General features: G+C 37.1%; 1 protein-coding gene across 5 annotated transcripts in view; it reads left to right on the forward strand.

Annotated features, from left to right (window-relative positions):
- The window catches only part of VEZT (vezatin, adherens junctions transmembrane protein), a 75,915-nt gene extending 48,252 nt beyond the window's left edge, over positions 1-27,663 (forward strand). For 2 of the 5 annotated variants that reach the window (XM_070410843.1, XM_070410845.1), the window contains exons 6-12: positions 1,644-1,793; positions 2,621-2,768; positions 7,639-7,970; positions 10,564-10,757; positions 16,612-16,712; positions 18,231-18,438; positions 22,658-27,663. In XM_070410843.1, the coding sequence (XP_070266944.1) occupies positions 1,644-1,793; positions 2,621-2,768; positions 7,639-7,970; positions 10,564-10,757; positions 16,612-16,712; positions 18,231-18,438; positions 22,658-23,187 (1,663 nt within the window). In that variant the 3' untranslated portion in view covers positions 23,188-27,663. Of the gene's footprint in view, positions 1-1,643; positions 1,794-2,620; positions 2,769-7,638; positions 7,971-10,563; positions 10,758-16,611; positions 16,713-18,230; positions 18,439-21,600; positions 22,629-22,657 lie in introns of those variants that run through there. The other 3 variants (XM_070410844.1, XM_070410847.1, XM_070410846.1) reach the window with 2 other exon arrangements.

Genomic DNA, 27,663 nt, shown 5'->3' on the forward strand with positions numbered 1-27,663 from the left:
TGGTTAAGCGAAGTGCTGTGTGTTTGTTCATTTAATGCTTGGGCATGCATAGAGGGTTCTGTGCCTTTTGTCATTGTCCACCTTTTATAAACATATGTATAGAATAGGCATGAGGAGCTAAATTGGGTCATTTAGACATGATTTGCCTCCAGATTTTGACTTCTATCTATTCAGATGCAGACAGGCAGAAGAAATGTTGGAAAAAATTATGCTTCACTTGTCTTCATCTAACTGGATAATTGATTGAAAAAATTATGAGCAATAATAGATCTTGAATCATAATATTTTTAGTTTTTAAAATTCATTCAGTAAATAAAATGGAGTACAAACAATAGTGCCATATATTGAAAAAAATGAGTACTGTTTTGTTCTGCCTCTGTTTGTCTGCTCTAGCAAATAATTTAACCTTCTTTGCTTCATTCCTTTATTTTAAAATAAGCCAGCAGTCATTGTCCTGTGGTTGTTTTTTTAATAGATTTCCAATGCCTGAATATATTTTAGTTTGATTTAACATTTTTAAAGTTTTGAATTAGATGTCTTATTTTACAAATGTGTGGTTATAGTGTAAGAAATGTATAAATTCCAATATTTTGTTTTGCTATTGGGAGAGGTTAATGGTTAGGTGAAAAAAAAATATTCTTATCTAATAACTATTCATAGTTTCATTTATAAAAGCATAATGTATTATATGTCATTGTTTCAGATACTCCCCACTTAGCTTTTGGAAAGTGCTATGAAATGTGCTTCCTCTTGAACAGTTTTGAGAGTAGCTATGCAACTACATAGTAACCTTTACTTTGCCTTTCTACTTGCATTCCCCTGTTGGCCACTGGTCCTGTTATCTTTCTGCGGCCCCTACTTCATTTTGAGTAGGTAAGTGCCAGTGGCAGCAGGTGGGTAAGTCATTTTACCCTACTTTTATGAGTGTACAGAATGCAGTCTGTACAAGTGGCCAAAAATATGATTAATGAACATATATGAATGCATATTAAGAATGTGAAAATGGCCAAAACCGGTTTGGCTCAGTGGATAGAGCGTCAGCCTGCGGACTGAACGGTCCCAGGTTCGATTCCGGTCAAGGGCATGTACCTGGGTTGCAGGCACATCCCCCGTGGGAGATGTGCAGGAGGCAGCTGATTGATGTTTCTCTCTCATCGACGTTTCTAACTATCTATCTCTCTCCCTTCCTCTCTATAAAAAATCAATAAAATATATTAAAAAAAAAAAAAAGAATGAAAATGTTTATAATTAAAGCTTTTATACTTACTGTAGATAAAGGCTTGGAAACTAAATGTAAAGTAGTACCACTTTAGTATATTTTAGCAGGTAGAGTGTCTATATTACAAAGTTACATTTTTTTACATAAATATTCCTACATTTCTATATTTCCACTATAATGTTTTTGTTTCTTCATATCAAAGGAAGCCATTACTCTGAGATTTAAATTTTTCATTTGTCTTTTTCTGGTGACTATATATGTATCAGGGAAATGGCTATTTATGAGACCTGAGTGGGGTTACTGATAAACATTTTCTAATGAAAATCATGGAAAAGGATTTTTTTCTAAACTTAATAGAATTATGGATTTAGGAAACAAAAACTTTAGGACACCTGTACAGTTGTATCACATTTTACTTTTCAAGTTTGCTTGACAGGGTCAGTGCTGCTTGCCCATTTAATAAAGCTGGACAGCATCCCAGTCAGCATCTCATCGGTCTTCGGAAAGCTGTCTACAGAACTGTAAGAGCCAACTTTCAAGCAGCAAGGCTGGCTACCCTATATATGCTGAAAAAATATCCTTTTTTTGTCTAAATTTAAGAATAAGATGTTTCCAGAGTGCTGAATATAGATATTATAGTTGCATCCTGTAAAGTTAACTGTAAACTGAAATTGCTTATTTTGAAGCTAATTTCCATCAGCACTTCTATTTTAAAACTGGAAATGTATTCCAAGGGGGAAAGGCAATAACAGACAAGAAGATAGTTGTTCTCTCGTGTGGTTCATTTTTAATAAGGAAAAAAACTTGAAATCCCTCCCTTTACTGGTCCAAAGAATAAATTCAAAAGACCTGGCTTTGCTGGGCATGGCTTTTTTAAAAAAATTACTGAACATGGCAAATTTGTGTCATGACATGGAAATAAACTGGCAACAGGAAATCTTTCTCCTTTCACAGAACAAAGGCCCTAGAGTCAAATCGGCAACATTTAAATTTTGGCCATATCAGTTATTGCCTAGGTGACCTTAAGCAAGTTTCTTAACTCTCTGTACCTTTCTTTATTCATTTTTAAAATGTCAATACTAACACAATCTTACTGTGTTTTTGTTGAAATCAAATGAGTTAGTGCATATAAAGTGCTTAGATAGTATCTGATACTTACTTATGACAATAAGTCAGTCCCTTAAATTTACTAAATAAAAAAATTATTTCTATTAGGAAATAAAGGTATATAATATCTTTATTTTATTTATGACTCATAAATAAATTATGAGTAAGTGGAATGCAAAGATTACTTTTGTAGGTCGACGCGCAACCATTGAGCCATGCTGGTTGGGCTGGGCAGTCTTAATGTACCTTGTATGTTTTATGAAGACTTTGTTGATTGCCTTAACCTAATTTAACCTACCCCCTGAACTCTGAGAGTGACAATGTAACCAACTACATCTGTGTGGTGCCTTTTAAGGAGCTGGGCCTTGGACTTAGTGAAGAGCAGATTTCAGAAGAGGAAGCACATAACCTTACAGATGGTTTCAGCCTGCCTGCATTGAAGGTAATCCACTGGTAGAATGGAAGGAAGGGCTGAGGAAGAGATAGATGCTCTTGGATTGTGCCTATGCTTTTTGAACACAAGTGGTGCACCTGTTCTCTTTTATTAGTTGCTGATTACTATTACTGCAATAACCTTACTGATGTTTGTGAAGCTGCCTTTAAAATTGGAGAACATCATAAAGATTGGAGAAGATCCTTATAGTTTGATATCAAAATACTCATAATTCTTTTTTTTTTAATCCTCAGCCAAGGAATGAGAATATTTTTCCCATTGATCTTTTAGAAAGAGTAGGAGGGAGGAGAGAGAGAGAGAGAAACACATTGATTGGTTGCTGCCTACAAATGGCCCGACCAGGGCCAGGATGGAGCCTACACCAAGGTCCTTGCCCTTGACTAGAATTGAACCCAGGAACCTTTGGTCCACAGGCCGATGCCCTATCCCCTGAGCCAAACTGACTAGGGCTCCATTTTGTCTTGAGACTGCATAAACTTCTACATCTTTAAATTTTTCATATTCATATAAATGTTCTAAATCTGTTTGTGTTTCTTCTCTCTTACCTGAAATTTGCCTTGACTTATTCTAACCCTCATTCTAATCCATCTTACAATTTACTAAGCTAGAAACCTGCACACTAACCATCTTATCCCTCCTTTTACTCCTCACATCCGGTCTGTCATCATAATTTTGTGTCAGTTCTACCTTCAAAATATATTTTAAATTCATCTATTTTTTCTGGGTTCTTCCCCACCATCCTAGTCCTGAATGCCATAACCTTTTACCTGAGCTGCTTCAATAGTTTTCTTACAGGTTTTTTTAATTCCCTAAAGTTGTTTGTTTCAGAATGCAATTTGACATACAAAGAGCCCTTAAAATAATATATGCTTTGAATCAGTAATTCCACTTCTGCAAATCTTTCTTAAATAAATTATTCCAAATATAGTCAAGTTTTATGTACCAAGTTGCTTTGTTTACAATAGCGGAAATGAACAGAGCCTAAATGCACAGCAATGAAGGAATAGTTGCATGAATTATGGTAAATCCACATGGTGGACCATTGTGTAGCAACTACAGTTTGCTTTTGAAGATTTTATAAAAACTTGGGGAAATGTATGTTAAACCAGTGAAGCAATTAGCACACAAAAATGTATATACAGTATGGCCACAACTCTGCCTTTACAAAAAGACTAATAGAAATAGCTACCCTTTAGGAGGTCACATGGTAGAGAATTCCATTTACTTCCAAATTCAGTACAATTTGAGATTCTTAAGAAAAAACAGGGATTTTGGATTTGAGCAGACCCCGGTTTATATTTTAGCTCTGACACTAACTTTTGACCTTGAATAAATTACTATTTGAATTTGCCTCAACTGTAAAAAGGGCCACCATACCTGCCCTACAAGGTGTTAAATGAGAAGACATATGAAATACCGACAGTGAAGCTTGTCATATAATGGGTACCATACGCGGTAATAGCTATTATTATTTATGCTTTTGACATACTGTTTTTAAAAGCTTATTAAATCTTGGATTGTATTTCAGCTTAAGTATAGGCAGCAAAGAGAAAAAGTGACTCCCCTAGAGTCAGACTTTCCAGGTTTGACTTGTTCCATCACTTGACGGTGAATGTGTTCTTGAGCAAATCCCTGTATCTGTGTTTATAAAAATGGGATGATCATAATGCTTTCCTCTGAGGGATTTGATATTTGCCAGCTCAATGCCTGGGATAGAGTGATTAATAAATGTTAGCTGATTTTTTTAAATGCCTCTGATCGGATCTACTCTAAAATGTGAGGCTTGTTCTCTTTTATCTCCCCACCCTAATTCCAATACTGCTGGTTGTAGTTGGACCCCTTTTGCTCACCCATGTTGTTTTAAAGACTAACTTAAGTATTTTGATTTTTGCTTTATTTTGACATATAACTAATCTATAACCAAACTTCATGTATTGCATTCTTACCAGGAACATCAACCTCTGAAAAAAGCCTTATCTTGGACCTATAGTGTATAAACTGCTGGAAACCCCTGTGACACTTAAAAATTTTATTTTGCCTTGTACATTTGCCATTGTACCCAAAAGAAAGGTTTTTTTTAACAGATTTTGTATAAATTTTAAAAGAAAATTCTCAAAAGAGCAGCACTAATTATTTTATTTATTTATTTTTAAAATATATTTTATTGATTTTTTACAGAGAGAAAAGGAGAAGGATAGAGAGCTAGAAACATTGATCAGCTGCCTCCTGCACACCTCCTACTGGGGATGTGCCCGCAACCAAGGTACATGCCCTTGACTGGAATCGAACCTGGGACCCTTCAGTCTGCAGGCTGACGCTCTATCCACTGAGCCAAACCGGTTAGGGCAAAGATTTTTTTTTATGTAGTGAAAGATGGTTTACAAATAAATCAGGACCTTTTGTTTTCTTCTGTAATCTTCATGGTGTCCATAAAGAAAATACATTTTGGCTTTATTATTTTTTTTTTACCTATATTCCCTCAGGAAAACTTTGCAATCCTGAGAAGACATATAAAATATTTAGTACAGAGTCCTTATCCCTTCTTCTTATTGTTTAAATTTTTAACTAGTTTTTAAAGTTATTATGAAGTAATATATTTCCTGCTTTAAAAAATAAATCCACATTTTAAAAAATGCTTTACATAAAAATTTCCTATTTGTTCATAAATTATGGTTATCCCCCTCATCCAAAGAACAAACAGAAAAATATATATATAATTTTGAGTTTTGGTTTGATTGGATAATATGGTAGTGATTAAATAAATTATTATTTTAAAAGTGGCAGTAAGCTAAGCCCACTTGATTGTTTCGGTTGCTGTGGCCAAAACTCTGGAATCATTCTTCATAACACTTTTCCTCCCATAAACAATTTGTCAAGAGATTTTTGTAGGTTCTACTTTCACAATATATCCAGGGTCCAACTACTACTCACCTGTTACCCCTAACCACTGTGGTACAAGCTACCATTAACCCTTACCTGAATTATTACAATAACCTCCTAACTGGTCTCCACTTCTACTCTCACTTCCCTATCTTCTCTCAACACAGCAGCCAGAATGGGCTTGTTAAAGCATAATTCAGATCGTATAACTCTGCTGCTCAGAACCTTTCAGTGGCTCCTCATTTCTCTTAGAGTAAAAGCCAGAGCTACTTCAGTGCCTTCATCACTTAACCACACTCCTCCTTGCTTACTGTACCCCAGTCACACTGACCTTGTTCCTCAGATGTGCCAAGTCCTCTCCTACTAAATAACTGCAGTTGAACCTCCTGTTCCCTAGAATTCTCTTCCCTGATGATAGTTTCATGGCTTAATTCTGGATCGCACTTTTTTAGAGACATTCCTGGCCACCCCATCCCTCCACCTCTCCACCTCCCTAGCCCCCATTACCTTCCCCCGTGTAAACACACATATAGTACACACTCGCTATTCCCCTTCTCTGCTGTATTTTTCCTCATAGCCCATCAGCCAAGAAACTCTGTCTTTTACTTGTTATTATGTATCGCCCCCCCCCCCCCCCCACTTGAATATAAGCTCCATCAGGGCAAGGATTTTTTAAATTTTTCACTTTTGTTCAAAGCTATACTATCAGCATGTAGAATAAAGCCTGGTACATCATAAGTGCTCAAAAAATACTTGCTGAAAGAACCAATATAGGGATAAAGAAAATCATTATAATCATGAATTTAATGGTTAAATAAGACTTAGGTAAGCTTGTTTATATTCAAGAATTCCTAGGTAAATGTCTTTAGCAATTTGGCAATTTGACCTTGCTTATTTTTTTTTTTTTTTTACCTTGCTTATTTAAAAAAAAACTTCAATGGTAAAATAGATTTACATTAAATTATCTTATTATTTGCCTAATTTTAATGTTCGTTAATAAAACAATCTAAATAATGTTCACTTTCCTGGTTGTGAAAAATTGGAAATCTAAATTTGTTCAATCCTCTTTGTTGTATGCCAATTCTTGTTCATAATAGATTGTTTCCTCATGTTTGTTTGTTTCTTTGTTTTGGAGATATTATCCTCCTCTAGAATAGGACTATACCTACAGAAATCCTTTACTGCCTGAAGTCAGGGTTTGTCTCTCAAGAATGGGTTTTGGCCTTAGCCAGTTTGGTTCAGTGGTTAGAGTGTCAGCCTTCCAACTGAAGGATCATGGGTTTGATTCCGGTCAAGGGCATGTACCTTGGTTGCAGGCTCAATCCCCAACCCATCGGGGCATGTACGAGAGACAGCCAATCGATGTGTCTCTCTCACATCAATGTTTCTCTTTGTCTCACCCCCTCCCTTCCACTCTCTAAAAATCAATGGAAAAAATATCCTTGGGTAAGGATTAACAACAACAAAAGAAGGCGTTTTTAAATTTCTTGTACTAGACACTCCTAAGTATGAACACTCTGGGACTGATTTTTATGTTATTTTTTAACTATTTCCTAGCCAAAACAATGGTGTAATTTTGAACCCCAAACTCTAGGTCCATCAATAACTCATTTCTTTGAACTTATATAGCTCTATCATTCCTACTGTTTTCACTTCTCCTTTGTGTAAAATTTTAAAATAATTAATCAATATTTACTTCTAATACATGTGTCTCAATCTATCAACACTTTCCTTCTAGATTAGAACCATACTAGTTATATTCTGGTATTTCCTGCTATATTGGGATCAGAAGTTCCCATGTGCAATGACTACATAATTTGATATAAAATTCTTGGCTAATCTTAGAGTTAATTCAGCTCAACTATATCCATTACTTATGATAAAGTGGAAAATTTAAACTAGAAGTTAAATTTGTAGTTTGTTTTGAATGTTGGCCAATATTTTTTATTGATCTAGTTATTTTTTTCTTTTTTTCTAGGTTTTGTTCCAACTCTGGGTAGCACAGAGCTCAGAGTTCTTCAGACGGTTAGCCCTATTACTTTCTACAGCTAATGCCCCTCCTGGGCCCTTACTTACTCCAGCACTTTTGCCTCATCATATTTTATCTGATGTGACTCAGGGTCTACCTCATGCTCATTCTGCCTGCTTGGAAGAGCTTAAGCGCAGCTATGAGTTTTATCGATATTTTGAAACTCAGCACCAGTCAGTACCCCAACGTTTATGCAAAACTCAACAGAAGTCAAGAGAACTGAATAATGTTCATACAGCAGTACGCAGTTTTCAGCTCCATCTGAAAGCATTGCTGAATGAGTAAGTTTAGAAGCTATATAAGGAAATGTCCCCATGATTAGCAAGCTTCACTCTTGGGCTATTGTGGTTCTTGGCTTGTGTCCTAGCTAGAGAGAAGCAGCAAAATGGAGACATACAGCATGAAAGATGGTTTATACTTACAAATAGAGCAGAGAAGCATGATTTATAAGTACTATAATTCAGTACATTTATAATTTTTACTTTTCTTGATTTCAACAGACAACCTAGAAAAATAGGACAAAAGCAGATGTTCATTCTATTTGAGAGCTGCAATGGAGAAGTTTACGAAGAATGAGTTTAACTCCCTTTAGGTAGGGCTCTTAAACTGGAGCCTGCACTCTAGGAGAATATCTGCCAACACTGGAAAAATAAATTATAAGAGGCATTGTTATATATATAGTTAAAGAATAACACATTGCTATTTTCTAAATAAATTCAACAGATTTGGACTCTTTTTCCATAGCATAGGACATGTTTTTTGGCCCCAGTTAGATAATACAATGTAGGGTCCATATTAGGTGATCTACTTTGCATGGAATTGCTGGCACTCTGCGTTGGTAGCAGGTATGGTGCAGAAGACAGACTTGTAGTAGGGACTGGATCAGACAAATGGTTGGGTTCATGTTGTGCTGGTAATCAGGAAGGTCATCGGAATTTAATGGGTTGATATGATCATAGTTTAGGTGCTTTGTCCTGGATACCAGGCAAGAAGTGGAAGGGAGAGGCTATTAATCAGTTTTGTAAGATCAAAAATAAAAATGAGTCAAAAAGGCTTGAAGTCTCAGTAAAATTAAAAGGCTGGTTTACAGGACTGAAGAAGGATATGGTGTACAAAGATAGGAAGTTAAGGTCATAAAGACATTTTGAGAAAAGTTTCCACTCATCAGTTCAAGGTCTGGCATTAGGTATATAAGGCTGATGGAAAGGTTAGGGCATAAGGAAAAATTAAGACACTATGAGGCAGGAATATTCCAGCAGTCTGTAGCAGCTATTCCAAGAAAGCAGGTGAATGCTAACCTGACTCAGCTCTGTCTGCCACAGGGAATATGGGAGGTAAGGCAGTCTCAGGGTGAGTGGGTGACAAAGGTTGAATCATCATCAGAGGAAATATAATAAAAGGCTAATATGCAAATCGACCGAACAACAGAAGGACCAGTCGCTCTGATGCACTGACCACCAGGGGCAGGTGCTCAACGCAGGAGCTGCCCCCTGGTGGTCAGTTCACTCCCACAGTGAGAGTGCAGCTCAGTCACAAGCTGGGCTCACGGCTGGTGAGCACAGTGGCAGTGGCGGGAGCCTCCACGGCAGCACTAAGGATGTCCGACTGACGGCTTAGGCCCGCTCTCCATGGGCCTCTAGTATATTATAATGGGAGAAGGTGGCTTAGGGAAGGAAGAGTGCTACACTGTATAGATATGAAAATGAAAAAGAGGGGCTTTGTACCTTTGTCAGGAATTGTGGATTATGATGGGAAGTATGTTCTCTATTTAGATGAAATATTCTATATCTTAACTAGAGAGTATACCAGTCTTTAGCTATCATATATGAATTGCTCTATAGACTGCTACAACCTTGAAATGTCATCTAAAATTGTGTTTCACTCCTTTGCCCTTATTCCCTTTGCTATTCCCACTCTTCACTTTCTTACATGAGGACATTAACCCTTTAACTGTTCTTCCTCCAGAGTGCTCACGGCTAGATGGTTCCTGAGGCATATATTTGCTTTCTCACTTAACCAAAAATCTTAACTGGTTTCATAATATAGCTGCTTAGACTGAAGTCTATATAAAACATTCTGTAAAAAAGGTTTGTCATAATCTGACTACAGTCTGCTTTTCTGTCTTGATTTCTCCTTTTCCTTCAGTCCAGCCAAACTGTATAAATTGCCATATGCCCACAGGGAATATGGGAGATAAGGTAGAGTGACCTTCCTCATCTTTTGTACATGCTTCAATTTTATCCCTCCTTCACTGCTCCCTCAAAAGGACCTCTTCCTTAGCTACTCCCTATCTGTCCCATTGCTGGTAGCAATGTTCCCCTCTTCTAAATTCTTATAACACTATCTTTTTATCTCTCTGTGGTATACTTTTGTGCCTGGATTCAACCCAGGTTTACAACTTATCAGCTGTATGACTCTGAGCAAGTTTCTTCAACTCTCTGGACCTAATTCCTCATCTGTAAATGAAATAAAATGTTATGACTTTTTATGATAATAGTATTTTATACATATGTATAATTTATCTGATTCAGTTATGTTTCTTGTAAATAGAAGATGGGTTTAACTTGTCCTTTCAGTTCATGCCTGGTAGATATGCAAGCAACATTTGTGGGATAAATATATGACACTGTTTATAAGCTTTTTTAAAAGTGTTATAAAATACACGTAACATAAAATTTACCATTTAATCATTTTTAACAATACAGTTCAAGGCGTTAAGTATATTCACATTGTTGTACAACCATCACTACCTTCCATCTCCAAAACATTTTTAAACTTCTAAGCTTATTTCTTAAATAGGCCTTATAAATGATAAATTTTCCATTTTATATTTTAGAAATCTCCATGGTGAAACTGTTTTTCTTTATTACTCAGGGTAATAATTCTTGAAGATGAACTTGAAAAGCTTGTTTGTACTAAAGAAACACAAGAACTAGTGTCAGAAGCTTATCAAATCCTGGAACAGAAATTAAAGTTGATTCAGCCCCATGTTCAAGCAAGCAACAATTGCTGGGAAGAGGCCATTTCTCAAGTAGACAAACTGCTACGAAGAAATACAGATATAAAAGGTACCTGGGAGAGATTTCTTCCATATATTCCTCTGCAGTTAGGATTTTATTAGGTGTATTTCTTCTCTATGACGAAACTCACTTGGCAAGCCTTCTTAGTTTACTAAAGAAAAAGTTGAACTTATATGGCCCTGGCTGGTGTAGCTCAGTTGGTTGGAGTGTCTTTCTGTATACCAAAAGGTGGCGGGTTTAATTCCTGGTCAAGGCACTTACCTATGTTTTGGGTTTAGTTGTGGGAGACAACTGATCTATGTTTCTAATTTTTTTAAGTTGAACTTATATGTACAAATTAACACTGAATATAAAGTCTTGGCTCTTACTAATAAGAAAAACAGCCCTAGCCAGTTTGGTTCAGTGGATAGAGCGTCAGCCTGCAGACTGAAGGGATAGATTTTAATAATATTATTTATTATTAGAACTTCCAGAATCTCTTTTCCAATTAAGGGTAATGATGATTTTGATATTCATGGGCCAGAAATTGAGTTTTGCTTCTAAGATGAAATTCTTACTTTAGTTATTCAGAAATTTTATACAAATGTTATAATAGGTAGCACTATGTATTTGTTATTAGGGGTCTAAAATGTATTAAGTACCATTATTTAAGAGTAATACTGCTAGGTAAAAAGATAGTCTTGAAATCCTCCACAAACCTCCTTTCATTTAACCCAGATTTTATACTTTGTTTTACTGATCTCACCAATTTCATTGTAAATGTTTGGAATATTAATTTTTAAAATTTGCTATAAACTATGTTTATCCCTTCCACCTTTATGATGAAGTTAATAACAGAAATTGTATTTCTGCCAAAGATGATTGATGCTTTATTATTCTGTTTCATTGTTTTGTTTACAGCTAAATCTGTAATACTTTAATGTCTTAAATATGTTGAATAAGTCCTTAGATAGTAAAAGTATTTCCTTTGAAAAAAAGAAATGTTAATAGTATCAATAGATTTCCTTTATGTCTCAAATATAAATAGTGAGTAATTTTTCCTGCCAAGGATAATTTTGCCAAGGATTTTTTAAAAATATATTTTTACTGATTTCAGAGAGGAAGTGAGAGGGAGCTAGAAACATCCTCCTATATAATAAAGGGCTAATATGCAAATCAACCAAACAGCAGAACGACCGTTTGCTATGATGCACACTGACCACCAGGGGGCAGGCACTCAACACAGGAGCTGCCCCCTGGTGGTCAGTGCACTCCCAAAGGGAGAGTGCCGCTCAATCAGAAGCCGGGCTCACGGCTGGCAACCGCAGCGGCAGTGGCGGGAGCCTCTTCCAACTCCTCAGCAGCGCTAAGGATGTCCTACTGCCAAGTGGGCCTAAGTCTTCAGTCGGACATCCCCCAAGGGTTCCCAGACTGCAAGAGGGTGCAGGCTAGGCTGAGGAACCACCACCCCCCCAAGTGCATGATTTTTGTGCACCGGGCCTCTAGTCAGTGATAAGAGAGAATCATCGATCAGCTGCCTCCTGCATGCCCCCTACTAGGGATCGAGCCTGCAATCAGGTTCATAGGTTGGCATTCAATCAATGAGCCACACTGGCCGGGCTTGCCAAGGATTTTTAATAGGTGCAGATATTTATGCATTTAAACTTTTTGAAATGACCCAAGTCTAGAACTTTTGAGTACATTTTCTACAATTTGAATGACCATTGGGTGTTAAAAGATGCATCACACTCACTCTCTTTAGCATACTCTGAGATGTTGAATCTTTTTTTTTTTTAATTAAATCTTTATTGTTCAGATTACATTTGTTCCTCTTCCCCGCCCCCATAACTCCCCTCCTTCCAGTTCCCGTCCCACCCTCCGCCCTCACTCCCCACCCACTGTCCTCATCCATAGGTGCACGATTTTTGTCCAGTCTCTTCCCACATCTCCCATTCCCCTTCCCCCCCCCAAGAATAGTCAGTCCACTCCCTTTCTATGTCCCTGATTCATTATAATCACCAGTTCATTCTGTACATCAGAATATTTATTCACTTGATTCTTAGATTCACTTGTTGATAGATGCATGTTTGTTGTTCACAATTTGTATCTTTATCTTTTTCTTCTTCCTCTTCTTAAAGGATACCTTTCAGTATTTCATATAATACTGGTTTAGTGGCCGAAACCGGTTTGGCTCAGTGGATAGAGCGTCGGCCTGCGGACTGAGGGGTCCCAGGTTCGATTCCGGTCAAGGGCATGTACCTGGGTTGCGGACACATCCCCAGGAGGAGATGTGCAGGAGGCAGCTGATCGATGTTTCTCTCATCGATGTTTCTAACTCTCTATCCCTCTCCCTTCCTCTCTGTTAAAAATCAATAAAATATATTAAAAAAAAAAAAATACTGGTTTAGTGGTGATGAAGTCCTTTAGCTTTTCCTTATCTGTGAAGCTTTTTATCTGACCTTCAATTCTGAATGATAGCTTTGCTGGATAAAGTAATCTTGGTTGTAGGTTCTTGCTGTTCATCACTTTGAATATTTCTTGCCATTCCCTTCTGGCCTGCAAAGTTTCTGTTGAGAAATCAGCTGACAGTCGTATGGGTATTCCCTTGTAGGTAATTGAGTCTCTTTCTCTTGCTGCTTTAAAGATTCTCTGTCTTTTGCTCTTGGCATTTTAATGATGATGTGTCTTGGTGTGGTCCTCTTTGGATTCCTTTTGTTTGGGGTTCTCTGCGCTTCTTGGACCTGTAAGTCCATTTCTTTCACCAGGTGGGGGAAGTTTTCTGCCATTATTTCTTCAAATAGGTTTTCAATATCTTGCTGTCTCTCATCTTCTGGCACTCCTATAATTCTGATATTAGTGCGCTTGAAGCTGTCCCAGAGGCTCCTTACACTATCTTCACACTTTCGGATTCTTTTTTCATTTTGCTTTTCCAGTTGGGTGTTTTTTGCTTCTTTGCATTTCAAATCTTTGGCTTGATTCTTGTGCTTCTCTGGTCTGCTGTTGGGTATAATATTCTTTATTTCAGTCCGTGTATGCTTAATTTCTAGTTTCTTTATCATAGCATCGAGGGTCTCATTAGTTTTCGTGAGGCTCTGCTCAAGTTTATTGCAAGCCCTCAAAATTGCATTTTTTAGCTCCATATCCTCCATTTCTGTCATGTTTTTTTGTCTCCGCATCTTTTATGCTTTCTTGGTACACCCCCTTGTGGTCTTTGTGCGCAGTCTTGTTCTAGTTAAGCCTTAATTGTTGTAGTTAATACTAGAGGGATTTGACCACCAGGCTGACAGGCTGTGAGAATCAGCTGTGTGGAAAACTTCTGTCCTCTGGGGAGGTGCTAATCTAGCCTTTGCCTGAGGCGATCCGGCAAATGGCTCTGCACAGGGCTTGGGCGGGGCGGGCTCAACAGGGCGGGCGGAGGGAGCAGTTATGGCTGCTCTCAGTTCTTCCCCAGGGGCTCTGCCTCTCTGTCCCAGCAACTGCTGCAAACCTCGGAGGGACCGTAGCCAGACAGTCCTGCTTCTCCCGTTTGAGTCTGGGTCCCTAGAGACTCGCCCGGATCTGGAGCTCAGAGTCTGAGACTCCCTCCTGATTGAAAACGACAACCGCGCCCTCAGCCACCAGCCCGCTTTGCACGCGCACCTCCATACCTTTAAATTTTCCACACTGCGCCTCCTCTGAGCCTCGTAATGCTGTTGTCTTTCCTTCTAGTTGAAGAGTCTCTCCTCAGCCAGCCGTCCTGTGGTTCTGGTTGATGTCCGTTCCGTCTTTGTTTGCGGCAGCAGTCTCCGGTGTTTACCTATGCCGCCATCTTCGATTCTCCCGAGATGTTGAATCTTAGTCACTCACTTAAATATGATTGTTATAACTGTCTCCAATGCATTGGGGAAGTGATAAAGCAATTTCTTAATTATGCTCTGTATATGTGGCTTTTGCTCTATATAATAATGATATGAATAGAAGTAATTCACAAACTTTTCTCACTAAAATGCTCATAGTGGCCATAGCTACACAACTTTAAAATGTTTGTTTGAGCCCTGGCCGGTTTGGCTCAGTGGATGGAGTGTCGGCCTGTGGACTGAAGGGTTTCAGGTACCTTGGCATGTACCTTGGTTAGGGGCACATCCCTAGTAAGGGGTGTGCAGGAGGCAGCTGATCGATATTTCTGACTCTCTATCCCTCTCCCTTCCTCTCTGTAAAAAAATCAATAAAATATATTTTTAAAATATAAAAATAAAATGTTCATTTGAGCCTTAGCTGGGTGGCTCAGTTGGTTGGAGCATCATCCTGTACACCAAAAGGATGTAGGTTCAATTTCTGGTCATACCTAGGTTGCGGGTTCGATCCCTGGTTGGGGTGCATATGGGAGATAACTGATCGGTTTCTCTTTCACATTGTTGTTTCCCTCTTTCTCTCCATTCCTCTCTCTCTAAAATCAATTTTTAAAAAGGACATATATTCAGGTGAGGATTTAAAAAAATGTTCATTTGCATTTTTTAGATGCAGGTGCTTTAGTTAGCTGTATCTTGTAAAGTTAATTCAAAATTACAGGAATATCACAAGAATAGTTCACAGTACTCTTCATCCAGATTCCCCAGTTGTTGACATTCTGACACATTTGCCTTATCTATGTATCTATATGTAAATTCCTTTGGTGATATTATTCTTAACCATTTGAGAGTAAGATGCAGACATGAAACCTCATTAACTATAAATACTTCTGTTTGCATTTTTCTAATGTCCAGGTCCAGATCACACATGGCATTTAGTTTTGGTGATCTTTATTCTCTTTTAGCCTTTCTTCTCTTTCATTATAAGTATTTTGTGAAAATAATACTTTAAGATTATATAAATACCCTTTCCTCATCAAAATTTTTCCCACTGTTAAGCATACACGCACCAAATGACTCAGTAATATTATTCCTAGATATTTACCCTAGAGATATAAAAGCTTAATGTTCACACAAAAACCTATACACAAATATATATTTATAGTGGCTTTATTCATAATCACTAAAACCTAAAAGAAGCTTGTGCCCTTATGCTCATGAATAGATAAATTGTTACATCCATCCATATAACTGACTACTACTCGGCAATAAAAAAAGAAATAAACTGATACATCAATAAGATGGAGGAGCCTAGCCAGTTTGGCTCAGTGGACAGAGCTTTGGTCCGCAGACTGAAGGGTCTCGGGTTTGGGTCCAGTCAAGGGCATATATCTCAGTTGCAGGCTTGATCCTTGGCCCTGGTCAGGGCACGTATGGAAGGCAACCAATCGATGTGTCTCTCTTACATTGACATTTCTCTCCTCTCTGTCTCCCCCCCCCCCCCCCACTCTCTCTAAAATAAAACAACAACAAAAAGATCGATGGAAGAATATTCTTGGTGAGGATTAACAAAAAAATAATAATAAGATGGAGGAATCTCTAATGCATTATGCTAATCAAAAGAAGCCAGACTTAAATCACCATATACTATATGATTCCATTTATATGACATTCTTTTTTTTTTTTTTTAATATATTTTATTGATTTTTTACAGAGAGGAAGGGAGAGAGATAGAGAGTTAGAAACATCGATGAGAGAGAAACATTGATCAGCTGCCTCCTGCACATCTCCCACTGGGGATGTGCCCGCAACCCAAGTACATGCCCTTGACCGGAATCGAACCTGGGACCCTCCAGTCCGTAGGCCGACACTCTATCCACTGAGCCAAACCAGTTTCGGCTTATATGACATTCTTAAAATAGTAAATTTTAATAGGAACAGAAAACATATCAATGATTACTAGGAATTAGATATGGAAGGAGGAATATGGTATAAAGAGGCAGTATAAAAAAATGTTTTGAGGTGAAGGAACTGTTCGGTATTTTGGTTGTTAATCAGATATTCACTCATTTCTGTGTGGCCTGTTTCTTTTTAAGGCAAACCTGAAATAGCATGTGAAAGCCCACGCTGTACTGTGGTACCCGTGCTGCAGCCTACTCTACACATTGCAGACAAAGATCCAATCCCTGAGGAGCAGGTAAGGGTGAAAATTGCTTGTTTCCCATAAAGGAGAGTTGCACATGTGAAACTTACCTATTGCTCTCTGTAAGTGACATTGTAGAATTTATGTTTCTAATGAGCTTCAAAATCACAGTATAATGTATTGAATATATATCAAATCATTAGTTCTTAGTGCCTTGAATTTTAATCCATTTTTTTAGACACTTAAAAGTGATAAAGCACATTAAAAAATAGTGCCTTGGCAAAGATACCTTTCTGAGATACTGGAAATGTTTTTATCTTGATCTACCACCATGTATACATATCTAAAAATTTTATACATTCATCTTGTGCATTTGACTGCATTTATATTGTGCCTCACTTTTAATATTGACTAAGATTTCTTTTGCTCAAGAAGTTTTCCTTAGGTCATATAATCTATTCAGAATCCTTAATTGCAAAGGGAAATCAACCCTACTTAGTTTAACAAAGAATAAATTTTTTTAAAAAAAACATTAGATAGCCCTAACCAGTTTAGCTCAGTGGATAGAGCGTCGGCCTGCAGACTGAAAGGTCTTAAGTTCAATTCCGGTCAAGGGCATGTACCTTGGTTTCGGGCACATTCCCAGTAGGAGGTGTGCAGGAGGCAGCTGATCGATGTTTCTCTCTCATCGATGTTTCTAACTCTCTACCTCTCTCCCTTCCTCTCTGTAAGAAATCAATAAAATATATTTTTAAAAAATAATAATAATAAATAAAAAACATTAGATACCTCACGGAACATTCAGAGGGCCAGGTAATCAGGCTTGAACCAGGCTGGGGTAAAAAGCTAAAATCACTCAGAAGAACTTTTACAGTGGCAACACCACTGTAAGTCACTGGGCACAGACATTGCCACTTGCTCCTTCAGTGCTACCTTTAGAACTTCTGCCTCTGGAAACTTTATTGCCACCATTCTTACCAGAGTGGATTCCATGAGATGCCTGCTTCTTTTATAACATACTTCTGAATCAGATCTGATCCAGATACATCTGATTAGAGGATCTCAGTTGTTTGTCTGAACCATAACTGCAAGGGAGTCTGGGTAAGCAGGGATCCTTCCATCTGCCTTAGTGATATGGAGAGCCATAGATGAGGTGTTCCACAATCCTAGGAATAGTGTTCAGACTTCCTGGGACCTCAGAAAGCACCACAAATTCTACCACAAGAGGACTAACATACTCACCACCTCCCCAACCACCAGCCCGGCTAATTTTGATTGGTTTTGACAGAGCTAATCACTGTAACCTTTACTAGATCTGTAGAATGGTATCAAAGTAGAAAAATAACGATTGAGTTATTAAACTTCCTTACTTAAAACCCTTTATAGTATCAAATTAAGTTTTTTTAAGATGTCCACTTATCTATGTTTGCTTTGTTTGCCCAACTGTGTTTTACTGACCTGTGCTAAGAGTCCTCCTTTTTTAATCTTGGAGAAGGGTAGGTGCAAATAAATAAATACTGCTAGAAAATCATCTGCTTGAAGTAAAGTTCTTTTTCTTTTATTCATTTTCAGGAATTAGAAGCTTATGTAGATGATTTAGATATGGACAGTGATTTAAGAAAGGATGATTTTTATTACTTGTCTCAAGAAGACAGAGAGAGACAGAAGCGTGAGCATGAAGAATCCAAGAGGGTACTCCAAGAATTAAAATCTGTGCTGGGATTCAAAGCGTCAGAGGCAGAAAGGCAGAAGTGGAAGCAACTTCTATTTAGTGATCACGGTAAGCACTGACTTCAGAGTAAAAGGCTATTTCAGTGTAGGGGATTTTTCTTTAACTGAATCTTATTTTGGTTACAGAATTCTTATGACTCTAATTTTAGGGATCCACCAGTAAGTATAGTACTTTTTCTTCTAGATACAAAATCAATTTGTTCAATTAAAGAGTAGGTATGTAATGAAATGGGATATAAAAATCACACTTTTCATCAGTTATTTGATTTTTTGACTGAATTTGTTTTGGAATGGACAGTGAGTTGAATAGAGTGTTTTCAAATTTTATGTATTTGAGATTCTAAACTCTGTTCTCTTTATGTTGATATTATAAATACCTCGGTGAAACACAAATAATTGGGTTCACTATTGAAACAAATGGACTAAGAGACCTAGGCCCTTAGCTACATCGTTTAGGTTACTCAGTGACTTGAACACTGTAGTGGATGGGAGTTGAGAGCCTGCTTCTGTGCACACTGTTTCCATACTTGGATTTGGACAAAGCTGAGTGACTGGCAATACCTAAGACAGTGGTCGTCAAACTGCGGCTCGTGAGCCACATGGGCCTCTTTGGCCCCTTGAGTGTGGCTCTTCCACAAAATACCACATGTGGGCGTGCATGTAGAGTGCAATTGAAACTTCGTGGCCCATGTGCAGAAGTCGGTATTTCGTGGAAGAGCCACACTCAAGGGGCCAAAGAGCCGCATGTGGCTCACGAGGCACAGTTTGACGACCACTGCCCTAAGATTAGCCTTAACTCCTCTATGTTTCCCACCCATCTTTAGTTGAACTTCTTGGGAGGCAGGGAAGGGAATGAGGGGAAGCTTAATACTTGACAATATTAAACTAGCTAATTTCTAGATGAAGAATTAATTTCTAAGAAGGTAGAGGGACTTCCCTTCTATTTTAGAGTATGTAGAGCCTCAAAATCAGTTGTCTTCTTTTCCCTTTCTCTTTTTATTCGAAATATATAGGTTAGTTAACTTCTGGAAAGTTCCTCAGGGTCCTCTTAGGAGCCCTACCATTTTGATTCTCCTTTGTCCACATGTACTTTTTTAAATTTTATCCTTCCTCCTTCTTTCCATTGGCCTCTTTTATAGCCCAGGTCCTCATTAGATTATGCTCATCTACACTAAAAAAAGAGAAACATGCGAATTAACCATCCCTCCATTACGCCCACCAGCCAGAGCAAGTATGCAAATTAACCCAACAAAGATGGTGGTTAATTTGCATACACAGGCACGTGGAGTGAAGACTGAAGACAGCGTAGAAGGAAGCCAAGCGCTGCAGAAGGGAGTGAAGCGGCAGAAAAGGGAGGGAGCCGAGATAGCGGAGACGGGAGGGAGCGAGGCCCGCCTCCGCGGGCTTTGCTCCCTTCTCTGCTTTGCTCCAGCCGCAGGAAGCCCTATTCTTGCAGGAATAGGCCTGAGGAAGCCCTATTCTTGCAGAAATCTTCCTGCAACGGGCCTCTAGTGTATTATAATAGACTTAGTTGACTTCCATTTCAGTATCTTTGTCTTCTAAGCTATCCTTAGAAATAGTGTCTAAGCTTCAAAGATAGCTTCTAACTTTGCAAGGTCTAGATCAGTGATGGCGAACCTATGACACACGTGTCAGAGGTGACACACGAACTCATTTTTTTGGTTGATTTTTCTTTGTTAAATGGCATTTAAATATATAAAATAAATATCAAAAATATAAATCTTTGTTTTACTATGGTTGCAAATATCAAAAAACTTCTATATGTGACATGGCACCAGAATTAAGTTAGGGTTTTTCAAGATGCTGACACGCCGAGCTCAAAAGGTTCGCCATCACTGGTCTAGATATTTCTCAAACAGCAAATTGACAATAGCTCTCTACTTAAAAACCTACAGCAGCCCTGGCCAGTTTGGTTCAGTGGATAGAGCATTGGCCTGTGGACTGAAAGGTCCTGGGTTCGATTCTAGTCAAGGGCACATACCTGGGTTGCTGGCTCAATCCCAGTGGGGGGCGTGCAGGAGGCAGCCAATCAATGATTCTCTCTCATCATTGATGTTTCTATCTCCCTCTCCCTTCCTCTCTGAAATCAATAAAAATATATTTTAACAAACAACTACAAAACCTACAGCAGTGCCCCCCTTTTCATTGTATTACATCTAAACTCCTTTTCCAGGTGTTAAGCCTTTCCATCATATGAGTCCATCATACCCAATTATATGTCCCACTATTTCCAATATAGATATCTTCCTCCAGTTATATTTATCTGATTATGGTTCCACAAATTCACTATTTTTATTCATGAAAAACACTCATGCTGATCCCTTTACTAGACATCTGTCTTCTCCAGGCTGTCCTCTCCACCATTCTCCTCTGTGAATCCTCCAGCCCTGCCACCTTTCCTACCAATGCAGACCCTCATGCCAGAAGGGCACTGTAGCAAAATGAAAGCAAGTCTGAGCAGCAAAGCATATAGGAGATTAGGATCTTCCTAGAAGCAGCAGTAAAAATTGAGTTCCTGTTACCTGCTTATATATTGGGCCTACATAACTCATAGATTAAGAGTATTAATGTTTTAGGCACTGTTGTTTTCTATGCATTGGATTTTTTTTTTCTCTGTAATACAGTCTCCTTAAATAAGGGTTTTATTATCCTTCATAGTATTCATTCAACAAATTCTTTCTTCAACAAGTAGTTCTTAACACATTGTTCATTGTTTTATATTCCTAACACATAAATCAAGAGACAAAAATCCCTACACTCCTGGAGGCTTATATTCTAGCACAGTGTTAATTTAATACACTTATATTAATCCCCTGCCCCATTTAATTAGCAATTATCAGGAATATCAGTCAACTTCTAATGTATGTTGCATTCTTTAAACCAGCATATTTATAGATTAAAACTGTATGTGAAGACTGAAAATAGCATTATATATAAACTTGTATCCTTTTTTATTGTTTAGTATTTTCTTCATGTAGCTTTAAAATTATCCTATTGACAATATGGGCAAAGAGAGCACTGAGAAATGTGTCTCTTTTTCAGGTACGTGCTTTGATAGTTTACATTTGAAAAGGCAACAATGCTGATTTAGTTTGTGAAATTAAGTAAAAAGCTGCTGATACCGTAAAGTGCTATTTCCCATGAAGTTTTTCGGTACATCTTCCAGAGTTGTTTTCATCTCTGCCTACAGGGGTAAAGTCCGAATGGAATTAGAGAGGGAAATTCTGCACTGGAACCTGTTGTCGCTGCTTCTCTAGTGGAGTTACTGCAGCTTAGGGATCTGTTTCTTGCAAATGGACACATTTTACAAAATAATTTTTAAATAAGCGCCAGATCTTCAAGATGTACTTTTTTATTTCTTCCGCCATGCTTCATAATATATTGTATTGTACTAACCCCTCATACTGGGAGGAGAGACTGCCTAGCAAGCAACCCACTGCCTACTAACTTCAAGAGGGGCTAAATAAAACTTCATTTGCCTTGAAAGGACAACTTCTGCCGTATGGTTATATATTATATTTATGTATTATGCTTTGTACAGTAGTTGGTCTTGAGTGCAGATTTTATTTCATTATATATTTTTCTGTGACATTACAAAATGTATAGAAGTTACAGCTTTACTTTCATCAGGGTCTTGTTAGGTGGTTGGCAAGTAAATTGAATTGTATGTTACGTTTGTTTTCCATGCTGTTTTAACTTATATATATGTGTGTTGAAAATATGATTATCTGGATTACTTAGGCTTTTTATCTCACATATTATCAGTGAAAGCCATGCTGCTTATTTCTTAATGCTGTGGTCCTCAAAATTTAGTATGCATCAGTACAAGGTGGAAGGCTTATCAACATATCTGGTCCCCAACCCCATCTTCCAATTTAGTAGGTCTGGGGTGGGGCCTGAGAATTTGCATTTCTGCCAAATTCCTAGAGGATGCTGACTGATGCTATTAGTTCAAGGACCAGACTTAGAGAATCAATGCTTTAATATTTTGGATAAGAGAATACATGAGGTATTTTAAAATCTTCATCATAACCCTGTCTCATTTCATTTCTTAGGCATTTTATCTCTTATAAAGTTCTTTGGATTTATAAATTTATATTGATTTTACTAGAAAGTTTTATTTAGCCTTTATTTCTTGTTCTTTATAAGAAAAAAATCTACTGGGAGTTTAAATTAAAGTTTAAATTATTTCTGGGTCCTTAGTTATTATTTTTCTTTCTTTCTTTTTGCTTTTTTTTCCTTTAAAGCTGTGTTGAAATCCTTGTCTCCTGTAGACCCAATGGAACCCATAAGTAATTCAGAACCATCAATGGATTCAGATATGGGGAAAGTTGGTAAAAATGATATTGAAGAAGAAAGTAGTAAACCCTCCATAACTGATGATGAAATATGTAGTAGGACTGAGTATTTGTGTGAAAACCCTCTAGATGGTAAAAATAAAGACAATTTTACACATGAAGGCTTCCTGCAAGGAGCTGAAAAAAGAGCGTGTCTGTGGGGAAGTGAAGATGACTCTCAGCAGGCAGATGTTGGTGACCTGTTCGCTGCCCATCCAGTTCCCAGGGACTCACCACAGCCCTCCATCAGGCAGAGGCTGGCGCGGCTGCAGCTGTCACCGGATTTTACCTTCACTGCTGGTCTCGCTGCCGAAGTGGCTGCTCGGTCTCTCTCCTTTACCGCTATGCAGGAACAGACTTTTGGTGACGAGGAGGAAGATCAGTTAATAGAAGAAAATAAAAGTGCAGTAGAAGAAGAAGAAGAACCAAGATTTACATGAAGGATTTTAAATTATTCCTTTTATGAAAGTGTTTTTTAGCTTCAAGACTAGATATTCCACTGGAAAGGGAAAATGAGTGTAAGTTTATTATATATAAAGCTAAGGTATGAATTTACAGGAAGAATCTGGTTTAAACAACTGATCTGAAAATAGTAATTACCTGTATGGCAGATCTTTTAGGACAATAAGAGAAAGGTAAGGGCTCTTTTGAATAATTGCTGTTTTACTTGCAGCACAACTGATCAGTTTTGGAAATTCTTTAAGTACTTTTCATAACAAATGAATTTATCATTTCTTGCCAGAATTTGCTATCACAAAATGACTGGGATAATTCTGTCGCAAGAACATATGACTCTTTTTTACTGTTTTCTCACAGTTAATAACTGCAGTTGTTATGTTAATAACAAGTTGTTTGTATTTTACTTTTGTTTATACCACATCTTAAAACAAAGATACAGGTTCTAAATAAAATAAAAAAAAGATCTCATGCAATTGATGTGTACTGGGGTTTGGAACTAAAAAATAGTTTTATTTTAAAAGTACTTGGGTTATGACATGTTTCTTATGTTTTCCTTGTTAATGTGTATTCAGCAGTTAACTTTAAGATTTTCTGATATTTTTTTAAAGCATGCCATTTTAAGAATTATCCTTTTACATTTTTGTGTGTTTACCTTTTTCTGAAGAGCTGATTTCAAAGTGGGATCCCTGTGGTCCAAGACCTCATCCCCAACTTTGCAGAAAGTTCTTTTTATCAGTTCGTCTAGATAAGCAGGCCACCATGCTGCTGATTTCTTGCTTTAGGCTATCCCCTCTCCACCTGAATAAGATTCTGGAAACATCCTGTCAGCTTCCTGGAAAGCATCCTTGTCTCCTTAATACTTAATAAATACTTCATTTACAAACTACCTCTTAAAAGAGGTTGCTTTCCAAATTATACAGTAGCATCTGTTTTGTGTTGTGATTACATTTTATTTATTTATTTATTTATTTATTTATATTGATTTGAGAGAGAGAGAGAGGAAGGGAGAGAAAGAGAGAAACATTGATTTGTTGTTCCACTTATTCATGCATTCACTGGTTGATACTTGTACGTGCCCTGACAGGAGATCAAATCCACAACGTTGGCTTATCGGGGTGACACTCTAACCAACTGAGCTGTCCTGCCAGGGCCATGATTGCATTTTCAAAGAGTGATATTTTCAGGAGTATATTGTGTTTTGAAACCTATAGCTTCCATGCACTGACATAGTGTGTAGATGTTATTTGGAGAAAATGTAGAGATAATTCAATTTATGCTGCTGCCCTAGAAAGAAAATTACATGATGAATCTAAATTGTCTTTAAAGTTAAGAAGCACATGCAGACTCCTACAACTTAGCACTTACAGTAAATTTTCATACTAAAGGGTTTATGGGTTTTTTTCAATAATCTAAAGAAATTTATTTTTTATCCTGAGGAAAAACTTGTTTCTGCTTTACTTGAATGGTAGAGATTCTTTGTATTATACATTATTCTGCCAGTTGCCAAAAATTCTGTGACATCCATAATTAAGCTCTTAGGAGCAGTTCCTAAGAGTAGGCCTAGTTTACAACTCAGAAATAGTAATAACATTTAGAGTTTACTTTCTTTTTTTTAATCCTCGCCTGAGGATATGCTTCAATAGATTTTAGAGAGAGCGGAGAGAGGAGTGGGAGAGCGATAAATATCCATTGGCTGCCTCCCATAGGTGCCCAACCAGGGATCAACCCTTAGTCTAAGTGTGTGCCCTGACCAGGAATCGAACCTGCAACCTTTCAGTGTATGGGACAACGCTTCAACCAACTACACCTCCCAGCCAGGGCAAGTTTACTTTCTTTTTAAATTAGTTTGTGAACTCCTTTTTTCCTTGGATTTAGAAGAAATAACGAAGGAAAAATTTGATAATCTTTCTCTTAATCTATAACCTTACACAGGAAGAATTCGAGATTAATACTTTTTAATTTTGTTATATTTTGTTTTTTATTACACCAGTGTGGGAAAAATATCTTCATAATATTCTACCAGTTTTATTCAATGCTCTCTAAGGTGATACTTTTTAAATGTGAAGGGCTAATTTAATCAAGAATTTGTAACCTTCGCCCTGGATAGACCGTCAACCTGCAGACTAAAGCGTCCCAGGTTTGATTCCATTCAGGGGCACATGCCTAGGTTGTGGGCTCAAGCCCCAGTGGGTGGTGTGCAGGAGGTAGCCAATCAATTATTCTCTCTCATCATTGATGTTTCTCTCTCTCCCTCTCCCTTCCTCTCTGAAATCAATAACAATATATTTTTTTAAAAAAGAATTTGTAATTTTCCAGTCTGATTTGTTTTATTCACTAATTAGTTCAGTGAAAATTTTGCTAGGTGAAATCATGATATAAGGATCTTAAAATTTTAATTTAATGTTTTTTTGGTGTGTGTAATTTTCAAATTTTCTTTCATCTTCTAAAATATTTTCAAGATAAAATATTATCTTTCCTGTGAAAATTCCTAACTTATAATAATCTAGAAGTTCGTGTTTCTCCATTTTTTCATGGGGCACCTATAATAGAATAAATTGGAGGTCTTATTTTTAAAATGCAGACGTAGAGCCATCCTCCCAATTATTCTTAGTCATTTTGGAATAAGACCTAGGTGGTGTTTATGCCCAGTAAAAATCTAAGAACCTCTATGTTAGACTTTATGCTTCCTTCCAATGAATACCTGAAGAAGTAAAATACGCCAATGTAATATAAGTAGATATCCTTGTTTGTTACTTTTCTGAGAATATTTCACTTTGTCTTATTAGGCTCTTGACTAGTTTTAATAGCTGCCAACCCACATACAAAAGAAACCCTGTGGGGAAAATATTTTGTGGGGAAAATTTGTAATTGTGCTTTCCAAGTTTAACAATAATATTTTGACAGGATAATTCTTATTAGGAGTAATATCCTGACAGCTTTTATCTTTTCTGTTTTTAAATATGATATGTTTTCATTGATTTTTAGAGAATAAGGGAGGGAGGGAGTAAGAGAGAGAGAGAGAGAAACAAACATCCACCAGCTGCTTCCCGCACACCCTCCCACTGGAGATCGAGCCTGCAATCTGGAATCAAACTAGCAACCTTTCGGTGAAAGGGGCAGCACTCAACCAACTGAGCCACACCTTACCAGGGCTGACAGCTTTTAATACGAACATTTCCATGGTTTGTTTTAAACCTAGTAATTAATGCAAGAATGTTTTTAAAAAACTATTTAAGTCAGTCTTGAAGACAGAATTTTTATGCTTTGTCTATAGTTAGGAAAATCATGGCAATAAATGACCTGGTGACAATTATATCTTAAATTATTTTCTTTTCAGCTTTCATTAAAACTACATATCTGGTCTGACTAGTGCCAGACTCTTCCTAGTTTTTGGTTTGTGGTCTTCTGCTTATATTCACAAGTTTTCTCTATTATCTGACTTCATAAGTTAAGTCCTCTTTAAAGTCTAATTGTACTTACAATATCTGAATATACTTTATTGGGAAATAATACATTGACTCAAGTTTGAAGTTATGGGAGACAAGCAGGTCAAAAGAAACACATTTAAGGCAAATTAGTAAGGAAATTTAAGAATATTGGCTTAAGTGTTTAATGCAGAAGGATAAGCCTGAGTTTAAATCACAGATCCATCATTTAAAAGCTGTGGATACAGCTAACTTAATAACTTCATAGGAAGTTTTTCCAGCAAAACCCAAATCTTCTAGATTGCTAAATGATGTTTGTGATTCTGACTTCTCAGAAATATTTAAAAGTAAAACTATTGAGGCTAAAAAAAAAAAAACAAGATCTGGTCATAAATATATCTGTAAAATAAGTCAAAAATTAAAAATTAAGTTTTCATTAAAAAAATAGTAATTCTGATTCACATAATAAAAGTGGTAAAGCTTTTAATATTAAAGCATAAAAAGACTCAAGTTCATCTACATTTCACAAAATTATAAATCAAGTGTTAAGGGATCTTGGAGGTCATTTCACTCTGGTGACTTACTTATACCCCATCACTAATGTAAAATATGAAATATTTTGATACATTATTGAGAAATCATGTGGGAAGGAAGGCTCAGTTGATTTGGATTAAACATCGTGTATTGTTTCTATACCTAAACAAAACAAGGATACAGGAATTAAATACCATAAGATTGGTATAGCTCAGCCAACTCATTATTTGAATTAAAGTAGGTATCATGCCATGAATGACAACTAGACAAAGCATAAAAGTTGATTTATTCTCTCAGTTATATTTATAAGAACATATCTGTGCAATTTGCATTATATTAGAAAATAAAGCTATAAATATTTTAGAGGAGAAAATATGGGGAAATACCCTAAGTATAGTAACAGTTGATTTATCTGTAATCATTGATGATAACTAACTTATATAAGTTAATTTTTTGGGTAACTGAGGCAAATCCATTTAATAAACTTTTTTAACAGTA

The sequence above is a fragment of the Myotis yumanensis genome, unplaced genomic scaffold, assembly GCF_028538775.1.
Source record: "Myotis yumanensis isolate MYYU_CA2020_CCGP unplaced genomic scaffold, mMyoYum1.0.hap1 SCAF_3, whole genome shotgun sequence".
NCBI lineage: Eukaryota > Metazoa > Chordata > Mammalia > Chiroptera > Vespertilionidae > Myotis > Myotis yumanensis.